This window comes from Diabrotica virgifera, chromosome 4 (assembly GCF_917563875.1).
Source record: "Diabrotica virgifera virgifera chromosome 4, PGI_DIABVI_V3a".
NCBI lineage: Eukaryota > Metazoa > Arthropoda > Insecta > Coleoptera > Chrysomelidae > Diabrotica > Diabrotica virgifera.
In genome coordinates, this window is record NC_065446.1 from 258,116,444 (window position 1) to 258,132,506 (window position 16,063).

The window sequence follows — 16,063 nt, forward strand, 5'->3', positions numbered from 1 at the left end:
AATAAAAGAAACAGAACGTTGTATAATTAGTAAGTAAAGGATAAAGAACGGCACTAGGGATATTCTAGTTGGTTCAGCGAAAATTTGACACCATGCTTAGGCTTTTTCCTGTCTAGGCCTATTTTTTCTTGTCTAATCATCTGGTTGTGGCATTTCTTGAATTTTAAAATTTGGTCAGATCTGTACACAGTTGCAATATTCCTTGATAGTATGATACAATTGATCCAAAAATGGCGTAACCCAGACATCCAAAGTGAAAGTTATCCTCCAACACCAAATTGTTCTATATGGTCCATATAATGTTCAGAAAAAAGTCACACCATTTTGAGTGTCGGGTTTGAGGGGGGGGGAGAGGGGGCAGAAATCGGTAAATTCTTAGTTTTTTACGTTTTTCTATAAACTATTCGGTTTAGCATGAACAACCTTCTATACAAAAATGTTCTACATTAAATTTGAAATAAAAAAGGTCCTATGCATAATCCTTCTAAAATGAACGGTTCCAAAGTTACGGAGATAGTATAGTATAATTGATCCAAGAAGGCACAACCCAGACATCCAAAGTTAAAGTTTTCCTCCAACACCAAATTGTTCTATATGGTCCACATATTGTTCAGTAAAAAGTTACACAATTTTGAGCATGTGGGGGGGGGGGGGAGATGGGGGAGAAGTCGGTAAATTAGTAGTTTTTTTGCGTTTTTCATCAATATCTCTAAAACTATGCTTTAGCGTAAACAATGTTGTATACGAAAATGTTTTACGTAAAATTTAAAACAAAAAAGGTCCTATACATAATTATTAAAAAATCAACGGTTCCACAGTTAAGGAGGGTGAAAAGTGGAGGTTTTCGATACTTTTTTTATTTCTTGGGCAATTGATGATGAATTTGGGTGGTGAGGTTGACGTTTCTTCAAGGGCTTATCACTAACATACCATAGGTCACTGAAATAGTAAATTTTATTTACAAACACAATCCTGTTAAAGAAAATTTCTTTCGTCAGTGATAATATTATAAATTGCCCAAAAAATATAAAAAGTATCGAAAACCTCCACTTTCACCCTCCGTAACTCTGGAACCGTTGATTTTATAACAACTACGTATGGATCTTTTTTGTTTTAAATTTAATGTAGAACATTTTTTTTATAGAAGGTTGTTCATGCTAAACCGCATAGTTTTAGAAATATTGACGAAAAACGTAAAAAACTACGAATTTATCGATTTCTCCCCCCCCCCCTCTCCCCCCAAACCCGACGCTCAAAATGGTGTGACTTTTTTCTGAACATTATGTGGACCATATAGAACAATTTGGTGTTGGAGGATAACTTTCATTTTGGATGTCTGGGTTTGTATCTAGTTATACCATACTATGAGTTTTGTGTTTAGTCTAGTTGAAAGAATGTGTATACTGATACCGAAACTACGCATTATTTTCAATTTTTCCCTATAATTAAAAACGTCTGGAAGTAATTATGTCGAACTGCAATCCTTTCTTTTAAGTACCCATTTGGAATTCTCTTCGATTATTAGCTAAAACTGCAAATAGTCAAATATCCCCGATTTCAGTCCATTTCATAGTTTACTGTCGCGATGGCTATCTATCTATCTATCTATCTATAAAAAATTTATAACGTGTATTTTTGCATAATGTTTCACCCTGAATTTTTTCAGGGTGAAAAACCGTATTTTTGGGTTTTTTTTTCGCTTTTTGATACAATTTTATACATGGTGTTTAAAAAAAGGTAACACAGTTACTAGGATAGATAAAAACTGAAAAACAATTGGGGTTTGCTTAATAAAAATTTTTTGTAATGCCATCCATTTTCAAGATATAGGGCGTTGAAGAAAACAAAATTTTACACATTTTTACGATTTTGCCGAAACTACTGGCAACATTGTAATAAAATTTGGCAGGTTTTAAGAGGTAGTTATTGTGCATTTTTTGACATACAACTAAGAATTTTATATTCATCATTGGCGCGCATACACGGGTAATGGTCTGAACTTTTTAAAGAAAAAAGATAGTACGACACTGACATTTTACAAATTAGCAATCATTTTTGAATTCCTCGTTCCATTTGTGACAAAAACTCTATCTTCCCATTTTTTTATACGACGCGCCATTTTTATGCATGAAATAAAACATTAACCCTTACAAAGTATTCGAACTTCTATGTAAGTTTCTATACATCTGCATTATTCGCGGTGTGCAGTACTTGGAGAAATATTGCAACTTTCTTAAATAATTCATATTGTCAATTGAAACTGTCATTCCTACTGTCATTAAGAAGGAAAATTATACCTATATTGCTCCACAATATTGATATGATATGCAATTATTATATAAAGGTAAATATAATTAATTGTATTTTGCTTGCAGTACAGCATTTTAATAACTAATTTTATTTACTACATACAATAGGGAACTTGCATAAAATTTTAAATTCGAAAAAAATGTTATAAATCACAACAGAACATAATTTAAAACATGTATCAAAGATAAAAAAGTTTTGTTTGTCTTTCGTTTAGAAAAGTTTTGTTCCGTGACGTCACGGGGTTATATGTTTACATTCGTAAACAAAATTGTATATAATTTTAAATTAGACATTATAAACGTCAGGAGAAAATACACTTATGTGACGTTACAAGTATTTTTGATCGTTTGAACTATTCATAGAAAACTTCTATGTACTTTTACAAAATGGTTTTATTTTTCATAGTAAACCTTCTTTCCTTTCCTTCAAAAACTGTATCAAACTCCAATCTCAACAAACTGGTATACATTATTACAATGACATACGATAAATGTCATTAGAATATAAATATTTTCCTTTATTACGCGACGACGAGCTGGCCAAATACCCAAGTAGGTGGAGGCCAATAAACTAAAGAAGAAGAAGAAGAATATACCCTAAATATAACCATAAACGGAACCATATAGTTAAATTCTGTGATGTCACGGGTTGTTTGAACTATTTTAAGATACAGAAGACTTAAATTTGTACTTCTAAGTTATTATGAGTTTTTGAAGCGTGAAATTTTCAAAATCTCACTTTTATACAAAACAGAAAATTATTATGTAATAAAAAAATGTGCAAGTTCCCTATTGTTTACGTTTTAATAACATAAACTGAATCTTATTTTTTCTTATTATTTTTTGGACTATGGCCTTCACAATTATCAAGCAACCAGGACCAGGACCATATGATTGGCCAATATAATTAAAAGTGCGAATAAAGTTGCAGAGCATAGAAACCAGGTGTCGCTTTTCCGAACTTGCACGGTCTCAATACTCGTAACTCGTACATCCATATAAAAACTTAATTCCAATACTTTGGAAGTATCGAGATATTTTACTTTTTGCGTGAACACGGCGCGTCGTATGAAAAAAAGGGAAAATAGTTTTTTGTCACAAATGGGACGAAGGCGTACTATCTTTTTTCTTTAAAAAGTTCAGACCATTTCCCGTATAGGCGCCAATGATTAATATAAAATTCTTAATTGTATGTCAAAAAATGCACAATAACTACCTCTTAAAACCTGCCAAATTTTATTACAATGTGGCCAGTAGTTTCGGAAAAAATCGTAATAAATGTGTAAAATTTTGTTTTCTTCAACGCCCTGTATCTTGAAAATGGATGGCATTACAAAAATTTTTTATTAAGCAAACCCCAATTGTTCTTCATTTTTTACCTATCCTATAGACGGTGTTACATTTTTTTAAACAGCCTGTATAAAATTCTATCAAAAGCGAAAAAAAGCGAAAAAATGCAGTTTTTTATTTTTAAAAGTACGTTTCACCAATTTTAAAAATCTGAAAAAATCTATGATGATAGATTATGGAAAAATACATGTTAGAAATTTTTTTCGTGAGAACGAATGCCTTAGTTATTTTTTTATACTCATTTAAAATTTTGAAATCGTCTTATTTTTTCGAACAGAACTTCTTGAAACCTACTTTTATTAAAAGTTTTTCGCTAGCTCTCGATGCGGTTGAGATAAAAAATAAAAACATAAAAAGCCTACTTAGGCTCTAGGTGGGTCACGTGACCACCTAGGGGGCTAAAAATTTCAGAAAGTGAGTTTCTCTATATGTGCTAAGCGGTGACCTATATAGAATTCGAATCGAGTTAGGGGCATTTTTCACCATCTTACCCGGCTAGGCCCTTTCACTGAATTGCATGTTTGCATCCAATTCGAGCATGTGTATCGGAAGTGAATAGTATCAAATTCAGCTGAATCAGTTAGTATATCCTGAGTGCTGTCATTTACCACTCTACTTTAGTAACATGTCACATTAGTGTTGACGTCACATCATGCTGTATAATCTTTATTCTAGACTAGACAAACTAAATTGTACATAAAACAGTTTTCAAAGAAGACAAATTTATAAAATATTATAGAGTGACGTCACAATAATGCGGTATATAGGTAAAAAACCAAGTAGATATAGTGCTATAATCTCTTCCTACCTTTAAGTGATCCTGCTATTATCACAAATAGTACGATTCCTATGTTCAATGAAGTAAAAATATTGTTAACCAAGCTGCTTTCCTTCAAACCAAATGCTAGTGCAACTAAAAAGAAAATATGATGTTTAGTTTTACTAGAAATAACAAAGATATGGTAAATCTGTAGTAGAAAAATTCACATTCGTTCTAAATAAGCGGACTTATTTCTAAATTTTCAAAAATTCGATTTTTGTTTTTTTTAAGGAAAAACATTTCTTATCATCATCACAGAAATAAAATTTTATAAAGAAATACAACACGGCGCCCGAGCGACGCCTCACATGTGCACATGCAACTCGACAGTTGCTTTCTTAAACTTGTAAGGGGAGCACGTGTTTTATATTATTGAAATTTATCGTAAATTGTTATGAAAATCGGAAAAAATTGCTGGATCTGAAGGTCATTTAAAAGTGAGTCGAAGTATTTAATTTGGAAAATTGCTCCAAATTGTGGCAAAAATGTGGCAGGGATAAACATCCTCCTGGATAGGATTTATTTTTAGGAATTATTTTTTGTCATTTGTTTTAAATAAAATTAGTAATATAAATCTTCTTCTTTCATAAACTATCCGTAGTATTGCTGTAACTTTATCATTTTCTAACTTATACTGTTGCAAAAAAATTCATTTGGGATAAACAAATTAAATAACTTTTTTCTACAACCGTGTTAAAAATGCAATTTTTAGCACTCCATAGGAGCGTTAAAAATGCTACTTTACAGCACTAGTGCTTTAAAATTTTTAAGGCACTGCAGTTAAAAGTGAATTATCAAATTGTGGAACGTCAAAATATTTATATTTCATTTATTAACATTAAGAGGCTACAGTAGCGATCAACAGGTAGCAACAAACGCGTTCCAAGATTGCGGCTCTAATTTTGAATATTTTGTCGAGATATTTGGCACACATATTCATAATATAATAAAGAATGGCGGTACAGAGCCCAATTTCAGAAATATGTTAGTACGTTGTGTAATCTTGGAACTACTAAAATTTTTTATTTCTAACAAGAAATCGAACATATTATAACTAAACAACTAATTAGGCAACATAGAGAAATTATCACTATCATTTTGACAAACCTGCGTCAGATTTTCTCTAATCTGTTCTGTCATCTTTATCGATATCTGTTCAGTGCAGTAGTGTGTTAATTTAAGAATTAGTTTTTGTTGTTTCATAGGAAAGTAGTGTTTATTGATAGTTAATTTATTATATATTTGTTGTTGTTGTATAAGTTGTTGGCCTCTTTGAAAGAATATATTGTTGTTAATTATGAGTTTTAATTATATGTAGGTAGGTAAAAATATTTTAGGTAGGTTATAGTAGGTAGGTATTTTACGTAAAAATATTTCGAATTCTAATGCGAGTATATAAAGTTTTAGGAGGAATGGAAAAAGTAAATCAAACGAAAAATAAAGTGAAACCTTCCAAGAAAAAAAAACGATAAAAACCGTGCCAAAATTATGCGAAAATCGAAATTTGTTTCGCTTCACAACAAAAAATGATTATTTATTATTGTTTTATTATTAGATATTTCATGCAAATACCTTTCTAAATACCTATCTTAACATAAAATTTTCACCCATTTTGGTTTATTTTTATAAATATCTATTTATTAATAATAAAATCGTTTTCTATTACTTCCATTTAGCGCGACTATGATATTGTCAAAATATTAATCTTAGATAATGTGAAAGATTACCACTGTTGCCAAAGTTTATGATACTATCTCCCAAAGTTATATTTTGTTGCTACCTGTTGATCGCTACTGTTTACTCTTAATATTAATAGTACAACTTGAGCAATTTGAAAGAGGTGGTTTAAAAGGTTTTTTTTTTAATTTAATTGAAACTGTATTATTGCATTTGTAACACGTTTGTAGAAAAAAACTATTAAAATTTGTTAGAATATACAACAATAAAAGTAAGATGTTATTCATAGTTGTTATGATTTACGTTTTGACAGTATAGGCAGTTTTGATGTAATGTCAAGAAAAATATAAAAATGGAATGTCAGTCAAGTTCAAGTAAAAGTTTTTGTAGATATTGTCCTGTAATTGAGAATGAATAAATTATAATTGTTGATATATAAGACGTTTGTAGAAAAAATATTGTACGATATACGTGTTAAAAAGTACATTTTTAAGACACTCATGTGAATTGCAGAATTCGCTTCGCTCATTCTGCAAACTTTCACATGCTTGCCTTAAACGTGTACTTTTAACACTTATATCATAAATAACTATTAAACTATTTAAACAATCGCTTTGAAATTTTGAGTATAATTTAAGCACCACAAGTCTCAGCATTCCATGTAACAAGAAGGTTCTAACTTCATTTTTAAATAAGTTATGAATATTTATAAAAACTAAAAATTTATTACTTATTTTGCAATTTTCTAAGCAACAAATAAGAATAGAGATATTCAGAGAACGCCATATTGAAGTTTTTTATATGATTCATAAGTTTTTTACACTTAAATTAGTTTCAAATGCTTCACTTTTTGATAGACGAAAAAATGAAAATTTACCGTCTTTTGATTTTCATTTGTTGATAACTATGTATATACAGGGTGAGTTTTTAGTGCGGGATCGGTCGATAATTCCATTACGGTATAGACTACCGAAAAAAGTTATTTAGAAAAAATGTAGGCAATGATATTCTCCACGCTTGGAAAATATGTCCATTTCTACAGGGTGATCAATAACAGCGTGGTATATCAAACATATAATTTTTTAAAAGGGACACCCTATATATTATTTTATATTTATATTTCCCTCATAATTCTTGTTCATATAATATAGGGTTTTGCATTACTATATAGAGTATTTAACAAGTTATGACCATTTTTATTTCGAAATCCCTATGAGATTAACACCCTGTATATAAAGAAGTAATTCATAGACAATAATTTGTTTTATGTAGTAAGATAAACAATATATTGTAGTTTTTAAATTAAGTCCAATTGAAATCATTGACGAATGTTTGTATACAGGGTGAACTACAAAACCAAATTACGATTTTCTCTATTTTTTAAATGGATCACCCTATATTTTATTTTTCAAAAATATTGTATTTATTATACTCTTTCATTTTTATATAGCATTCCCTATATTTAAACTTATTAATTTCGGAGATATTTTTAGTTTTCTTTAAATTTCGGGAATACATTCAATTTTTCTAGTAGAAATAAGTTGGTATTGAATGATAATTAAACAAAATTATTTTTATTCAATAAATAACTAACACAAAATATAAACCATAGCAATATGCAATGAATGTATCAATAAATGTGATATTAAGGAATTATCATATTTCCCTAATATACAAGAATCATACAATTCCTACAAAAAAATATAGGTATATTGTGTATAATAAAATTACAAGATTATTTTTATTTAATAAACAACTCACACAAAACATAAATCGAAACAATATACAACTAATTTAATAGTTTTTAGATTATTACATCAACAGCATTCTAAGTCAAGAAGTTTTTAGTAACACATTCCTAATTGCAGATTGTGACCCGCAGTTATTAATAATATAATCTTCATATTAAATTTCATTAATATGCATCAAGAAATCCCTACTTTGTTAACACTCAAACTAGGTGATCTATAAATGTTTAAGGTGATACTGTTAGAGATTATGAGATTGGTCCACATCTTTTGACAGTTGAGGTTTTTATACGACGGTGCTCCAGTTCTTCCAAAATTGATTTTTTGAAGTGGGGCTATATAAAAAACCTTGTATACCAGAAGCATCCAACAACGCTTGATGATATGAAAAATAGAATAAAAGAAGCTTTTAATAATATTGACTTACAAAAATGTTAGAAATGTGGCTCGGTCATTTGAATATCGGTTACAAAATTGCATAGACGTTGAAAGTGGTTATTTTCAACATTTACTTTAGACTTATATCCTTAACATCACATTAATTGGTACATTCATTAAATTTTGTTATGGTTTATTATCTTTTTGTTAGTTATTTATTGAATGAAAATATTTGTTATATTATTACATAAAACTTTTTTGTTAAGTTATTTATATTTATAAGAATTGAATGTATTCCTGGCAAATGAAGAAAACTAAAAATATCTCAGAAACTAATAAGTTTAGGTATAGGAGATGCTATATAAAAACGAAAGAGTATCATAAATACAATATTTCAAAAAAAATAAAATATAGGGTGATCTGTTAAAAAAAAATTGAGAAAATCGTAATTTTGTTTTGTAGTTTAAAAGTGCTTATAAAAATGAATGTTCTACTAAAAAATTCTTGGCTGTTGATATACCAATCTAAAAACTGGTACATCAGTTGTATATTGTTTTGATTTATGTTTCATGTAAGTTATTTATTGAATAAAAATAATCTTGTTATATTATCATATACAATACAAAGTTTTTTTTTGTAGGAATTTTACGATTCTTGTATATTAGGGAAATATGATAATTTCTTAATATCACATTTATTGGTGTATTCACTGCATATTGCTATGGTTTATATGTTGTGTTAGTTATTTATCTAATAAAAATAATGTTGTTTAATTATCACAATACTAACTTATTTCTACTAGAAAAATTGAATGTATTCCCGAAATTTGAAGAAAACTAAAAATATCTCGGAAAGTAATCAGTTTAGATATAGGGAATGCTATATAAAAATGAAAGAGGATATTAAATACAATAATGTTGAAAAATAAAATATAGGGTGATCCATTTAAAAAAATAGAGAAAATCGTAATTTGGTTTTGTAGTTCACCCTGTATACAAATATTCGTCAATGATGTGAATTGGACTTAATTTAAAAACTACAGTATATTGTTTATCTTATTACATAAAACAAATTATTGTCTACGAATTACTTCTTTATATACAGGGTGTTAATCTCATAGTGATTTCGAAATAAAAATGAACATAACTTGTTAAATACTCTGTATAGTAATGCAAAACCATATATTATATGAACAAGAATTATGAGAGAAATATAAATATAAAAAAATATATAGGGTGTCCCATTTAAAAAATTATATGTTTGATATACCACGCAGTTACTGATCACCCTGTAGAAATGGACATATTTTCCAAGCGTGGAGAATATCATTGCCTACATTTTTTTTAAATAACTTTTCTCGATATTTTATACCATAATGGAGTTATCGACCGATCCCGCACTAAAAACTCACCCTGTATATGAAGAAAATCGGCTGCAGGAAACATATAGGTTCTTATTATAGAGGTCCATACTACTCAAACAATTTGTATTCGGCCTGGAGGGGGTTGTGTTACCAACAGGATATTTTTTCCTTATCTCCCTGAACTAATGCGAAAGAACAGAGAAATTAAAAATTACTTACTCGCTAAAACAATTGATATTCCGAAAGCCATAAAATCGAAGTACTCTGACATAAAAGAAACATTTATGGGTGCGATTTCCTTAAACGTATTCTCGAGCGTATTGTTCAATAACGTGTCCAAATATAAACAAAGCCCTCTTGCCACGCTAGCTGAACCTGAAAAAAAAACAGAATTGCAATATAACTCATTCATTTTTATTGTATCATACACGGGTCAATCCATGCCAAGTGGTCCATATAAATTAAGTTGGTTGCTTGATTATTTTTAATATTTTCTATTTTTCTACCTTTTAAACTTCAGTCTATAGAGACTACAGAATTCCATTTATTTTATTTTTAAAAAATTTAGTTTGCCGATGACGGCCATTTTTGTTAAAGCGTATCGATTATTTTCACGGAAAACATGGCTTCGCTCTTTAGCCAATATTTTCACTGAGGTTTGTCCTAGAACAATAAATCAAAAACCAAACTTTTTAGAAAAGTATGCTCTAAAAAAACGGCCTATAGCATTATTTAATTTGAAACTACCCTTAAGGCCTTAAATGAACCTGAAAATTTGAGAAGGTAAACTGATAAAATTCCATTTTCAGCATTTTTTTAACAGCATAAGGCAAGCCGATAATGGTTTGTATTTTTTTCTGCAAAAGACATACGCACATACTTTAAATAAAAAGAGTTTGAACTTTGAGACTTGAGTAAATTTTTTCAAAAAAAAATCTCAAAAATGTAATTTTTTGAGAAATATCAAAGTTTGACCCGTTATATCTCTGATGGGCACGGATGAAAAAATTTGAAATTTGGCTGAATGTTAGCCCCTAGCAAGTAGAATAAGGTGTAAAAATTTGGAGTTGCAGACTTACCTCATATAGGAGTTACAGGCCTGAAAAAATGGTCAAAAATCAAAATTGTCAAAATTTGAGCGTTTGCGGGCAGAGTAATTAAAATTCAAATAAACTGTCTAATGAAATAAAAATTAATCTATGTTCACCAAATTTCACAATGAATACAAATTTATACAGGGTGGGCCAAAGAAAAGAGTTCAGCTTGATATTTGACAGTTATTAGATTATAAGATTAAATTAGATAAGAAATTACAATTTTTTTATACATATATATTTCATACGTCTCCATGACGTGTCATCGTCAGTGACGTCATCCATCTGGGCGTGATGACATATTCGATGATTTTTTTAATGGGAATAGGGGTCGTATGTTATCTCATTTGAAAGAGTGTTCAATTCTCTGGTCAGTAGTATAAACAATAAGATAATTATTTATACAGGATGGCCAAAAATAATTTATGAATTAAATTAAATGACAGAAAAAGAAGAATGTATGTAATTTATTTAACTCAAAATACATTTTATTACTATCATAAAATAGAAAAAAATATTATTTGGCAAATAAACATTGCTTTTCGCTTAAATTAAACGTTCAAACTGTCAATAGGTAGGTGGGAGGCTGTTTGTGATTTAATTTAAGCGAAAAGAAATGTTTATTTGTGAAATAAACATTTTTTCTATTTTCTGACAGCAGTACAATGTATTTTTAGTTGTCACAAGACCCTATTCCCACTTAAAAAAATCATCGATTACGTCATCACGCTCTGATGGATGACGTAACGTAGTATGAAACATATCCCAAAAAGTTGCAATATAATAAAAATAAAAATGGACCTATTTCGGCATTTCCTTAAAATCTAATAGGTGACTATTACCAAATATCGAGGTGGACTCTTTTCTTTGGCCCACCCGGTATAAATTTGTATTTATTGTGAAATCTGGTGAAAATACATTAATTTTTATTTCATTAGGCAGTTTATTTGAATTTTAATTACCCTGCCCGCAAACGCTCAAATTTTGACCATTTTGATTTTCGACCATTTTTTCAAGCCTGTAACTCCTATATGACGTAAGTCTGCAACTCCAAATTTTTACTTCTTATTCTACTTGCTAGGGGCTAACATTCAGCCAAACTTCAAATTTTTTCATCCGTGCTCATCAGGGATATAAGGGGTCAAACTTTAAGATTTTTCAAAAAATTATATTTTTGAGATTTTTTTGACAAAATTTACTCAAGTCTCAAAGCTCAAACTTATGATGTTAAAAAATGCTGAAAATGGAATTTTATCAGTCGATGGTTTGCCACTGGCAATTTTTTGATTCTAAAATACTTTCTATGTAAAAAACATACTCTTTATTCGTAACGATAAAGCCATTAGTTTTCGAGATATTTGAAGTTAAAAACGAAGGAGCATAATACATTAATCAAAATAAGTGTTTTCATAACTTCAAATATCTCGAAAATTAATTACTTTATTGTTACGAATGAAGAGTATTTTATTTGCATAAAAAGTATTGGAGAATCTAAAAATTATGCTAAAATAGCCGTTTTATCAGTGGCGTAGAATTTGGGAAGGGTCAACCATTCAGTTTCCCCTGTCGTACGCCTCTGGTAGTAGGCAGAACCGATTATTTAACATAATTTAGTAGAGTGTACACTGTGTACAGTACCTACACTTTCTGCCAAGTATCACACGGATATGTCAAATTATTTTAAAGTATTCTTTTTTTTAATAATTTATTCTTTATTTACAACTTTAAGGTGATACAGTAGCGATCAACAGGTGGCAACAAAGGCGGTCCAATATTGCGAAAGTTCTGCGAACTTTCAAAAGTGAGGCAACAGTGCGTCGGTAATTTGCCACACTGACAGTGACGTTTATACTATCAAAAACAATAATTTTTATACACATAGGCGCGAAATGTTGCCAAGTCAGTGACGTTCGATTTCTTGTTATAAAAAAATCGATTTTTAGTAGTTCCAAGATTACACAAAATCTAGGCATGGGATAAAAAAGTTTATTTGAAGAAAGTGTATTTTTTTGTCTTTCTTAATGGCGGTACAGGCTCCTTTTTTCAATATTTTATTTAGTTGTAGAGTAATTTCCACATACCAACATATTTCTGAAATTGGGCTCTGTACCGCCATTCTTTATTATATTACGAATATGTGTGCCAAATATCTCGACCAAATATTCAAAATTAGAGCCGCAATTTTGGAACGCGTTTGTTGCTACCTGTTGATCGCTACTGTTTCCTCTTAAGAACTATGTGTGCCCAGTACTATAAAACTATTTGACATATCCTTATGGTACTTGCAGAAAGTGTAGGTACTCTACACCCTACTAAATTATGTTAAATAATCGTTTGTGGTTAATACCGGAGGCGTACAACAGGGGAAAGTGAATGGTTGACCCTTCCCAAATTCTAGGCCACTGATGTAACTGCTATTTTAGCATATTTTTTAGATTCTCCAATACTTTCTATGCAAATAATATGTACTCTTCTTCTTTACTTCATTTAATAAACTCTTCATTCGTAACGATAAAGTCATTACTTTTCGAGATATTTGAAGTTAAAAGTGAAAAGGCACACTTATTTTGATTAATGTATTATGCTCCTTCGTTTTTAGCTTCAAATACCTCGAAAACTAATGAATTTATCGTTACGAATGAAGAGCATGTTCCTTACATAGAAAGTATTAGAGAATCAAAAAATTGCACTAAAATAGCAATTGTGCCAGTGGCGTAGAATTTGGGAAGGGTTAACCATTCGCGTTCCCCCGTCGTACGCCTCTGGTAATAACCAGAAACGTTTGTTTAGCATAATTTAGTAGCGTGTCGTGTACATTACCAGCACCACTTACCAAATTTCGTGTTGTTGTCCCGTGCCTGTCAGGAAATATTAAAAAAAAAATAAAATAACAGTTAAACTTTGACACCCTGTATTTCGGTTATTATCAACTTTTGTACTAAGGTAAGTTAGCTTAAATCGACCTATTTTAACCTCAGGAATCTAATGTTAAGCTATGGCCCATTCTTTACCAAACACCCTTTATATATTTTTGATCTGGTGGTCTAATCCATAGTTAAATATATTACACAAATTCTTCTTTTTGTCAATAAATTTACATAATTAAAAAAAAAATTTTTTGGACACCCTGTATAAATAATTAGTTAATGTTTATATTACTGAATAGAGAATTGAATTACCTTGCAAATAAGATATCACACGACCCTATTCTCATTTAAAAAAATTATAGATGACGTCATCACGTACAGATGGGTGACGTCACCAGTATGATACATATGTCAAAAAGTCGCAATTTGAAAATAAAAATTGACCTGTTTTGGGATTTTTTACCAAAATCGTCCATTCTCGAGAAAATGAATTTATTCCAACCTTTACGTGCTCACTTTTAAAATATTGTATTATCTCGCAATATCCAACTATTAATGAAAATATTTTTACGTTTCCTTAAAAGTTTACACATTGTAACATGTATCAAACAGCACGAGTCAAGGTAGATGATGAAATGACTGAGGAGATCAAAATATGTAGAGGAGTAAGACAGGGGTGTATTCTGTCTCCTCTTTTGTTTAATTTTTATAGCGAAGTCATATTTAAAGAAGCTCTGTCGGACGTTAGTTGTGGTGTAGTGATCAACGGAAATACAATCAATAATTTGAGATACGCTGACGACACAGTGATATTAGCAGACAATCTTACAGATCTGCAACGACTGATGGAACGCACTAACCACTACTGCAACAGCTACGGACTTACATTAAACCTCAGAAAAACTGAATGGATGGTAATAACAAAAGATCCACACGCCAGGACTGATTTGGTTGTCAATAACACGGTTATAGAAAGGGTATCCTCCTATAAATACCTTGGAGCTTGCCTGGATCATACAGGCGATCAAACAAAAGAAATAAGAGCAAGAATAGAAATAGCTAGATCAGCATTTAACAAGATGAAAATATTTCTCTGTAGTCGTGACATAAATCTTGATCTGAGAGTGCGTATGCTGCAGTGTTATATCTTCTCCACTTTATCATACGGAGTTGAGTCATGGACCATCAAGATGGGCAGCATTAAAAACATTGAAGCTTTTGAGATGTGGTGTTACCGTAGAATGCTACGTGTATCTTGGGTGGACCACGTGACGAATGCCGAAATTTTACGTCGGATCGGAAAAGGATGTGAAGTTGTACTTACTGTTAAAAGAAGAAAGCTTGAATACTTTGGCCATGTTATGAGAGGTGACAAATACTCGCTGCCTGAGACTGATCATTCAGGGTAAAATCAGGGGTAAGAGAAGTATCGGTAGGCGCAGAATATCTTGGTTAAGAAATCTGAGGGAATGGTTCGGCTGCAGTTCCATCGACCTATTTAGGGCAGCCGCCAGTAAAATAAGAATAGCTGTGATGATTTCCAACCTCCGATAGGAGACGGACTTGAAGAAGAAGAAGAAGAACATGTATTGTTTTCACAATGACTGATTCAGTTACAGACAAAAATCACAATGAATAAAATATCACTATCGTAAATTAGCCCACCTCTAGACTCGTTCGGTTGATTTAAAACAGAATGAAATGGTAAATGTAGGCGGGCTTTTGCATTTACGTAGCTTAGTTCAGAATCCAGCAGTCGACTGAGGTATTGTACTTGTATAATATAATAATTATTTGAAAATATTTTATTGGACAACCGCCTAGAGCCGAAATACATGTATTGGCTATGATCCGTTTAAATATCGCTGGACCTGTATGTGACTCTTCTATATACTATCGTTTCTTCGACTTTGATCATGGAGTATTTGTAGACGAAGGAAATAAAAATTTGAATTTGTTCCTAAGTTATTAAAAAATGTTGGTAAATTCAAATTGTTTTTAAAGAATACAACAAACAAAAACCAGAACATAATGTTATCTTATCTGGTACGTGATAAAAAAATCAAAGAGTAGTAATGATTTTTATTGTAGACAGTCGAAAACTCAGATTAGAAGAATAATTATTCCTGAAAATGATTAAAGTGGGAGGACGAAATTGATACTTAGAATGAATTTAGTCATGGATTTTCCAAAAATCAAATACGTATATAGGTTTGATTAATGAAAATCATTGAATGATGTAAAATAAAAATAATAATAAAAATATACACTTTTTTATAAGGAGTAATTTAAAAAAAATTATAAATCGAAGATATGTATAGTTAAAAAAGCTTGCTTTCCATATGAAATAAAATTTTCCAGAGAAATAAGATTTTTCTCGTGACACATCCCCATCCAGGTCGAAATCAAATTTTTTGAGTAGTATGGACAATAACCTATATCTTTCCTGCAGTAGAT

General features: G+C 30.4%; 1 protein-coding gene across 3 annotated transcripts in view; it reads right to left on the reverse strand.

Annotated features, from left to right (window-relative positions):
- Window positions 1-16,063, reverse strand: part of LOC114343386 (high affinity cationic amino acid transporter 1) — a 90,163-nt gene that overhangs the window by 44,769 nt on the left and 29,331 nt on the right. For all 3 annotated transcript variants that reach the window (XM_050648916.1, XM_050648915.1, XM_050648914.1), the window contains exons 4-5: window positions 9,865-10,020; window positions 4,468-4,572 (exon numbers count right to left, since the gene is read on the reverse strand). In XM_050648916.1, the coding sequence (XP_050504873.1) occupies window positions 4,468-4,572; window positions 9,865-10,020 (261 nt within the window). The remainder of the gene's footprint in view (window positions 1-4,467; window positions 4,573-9,864; window positions 10,021-16,063) is intronic.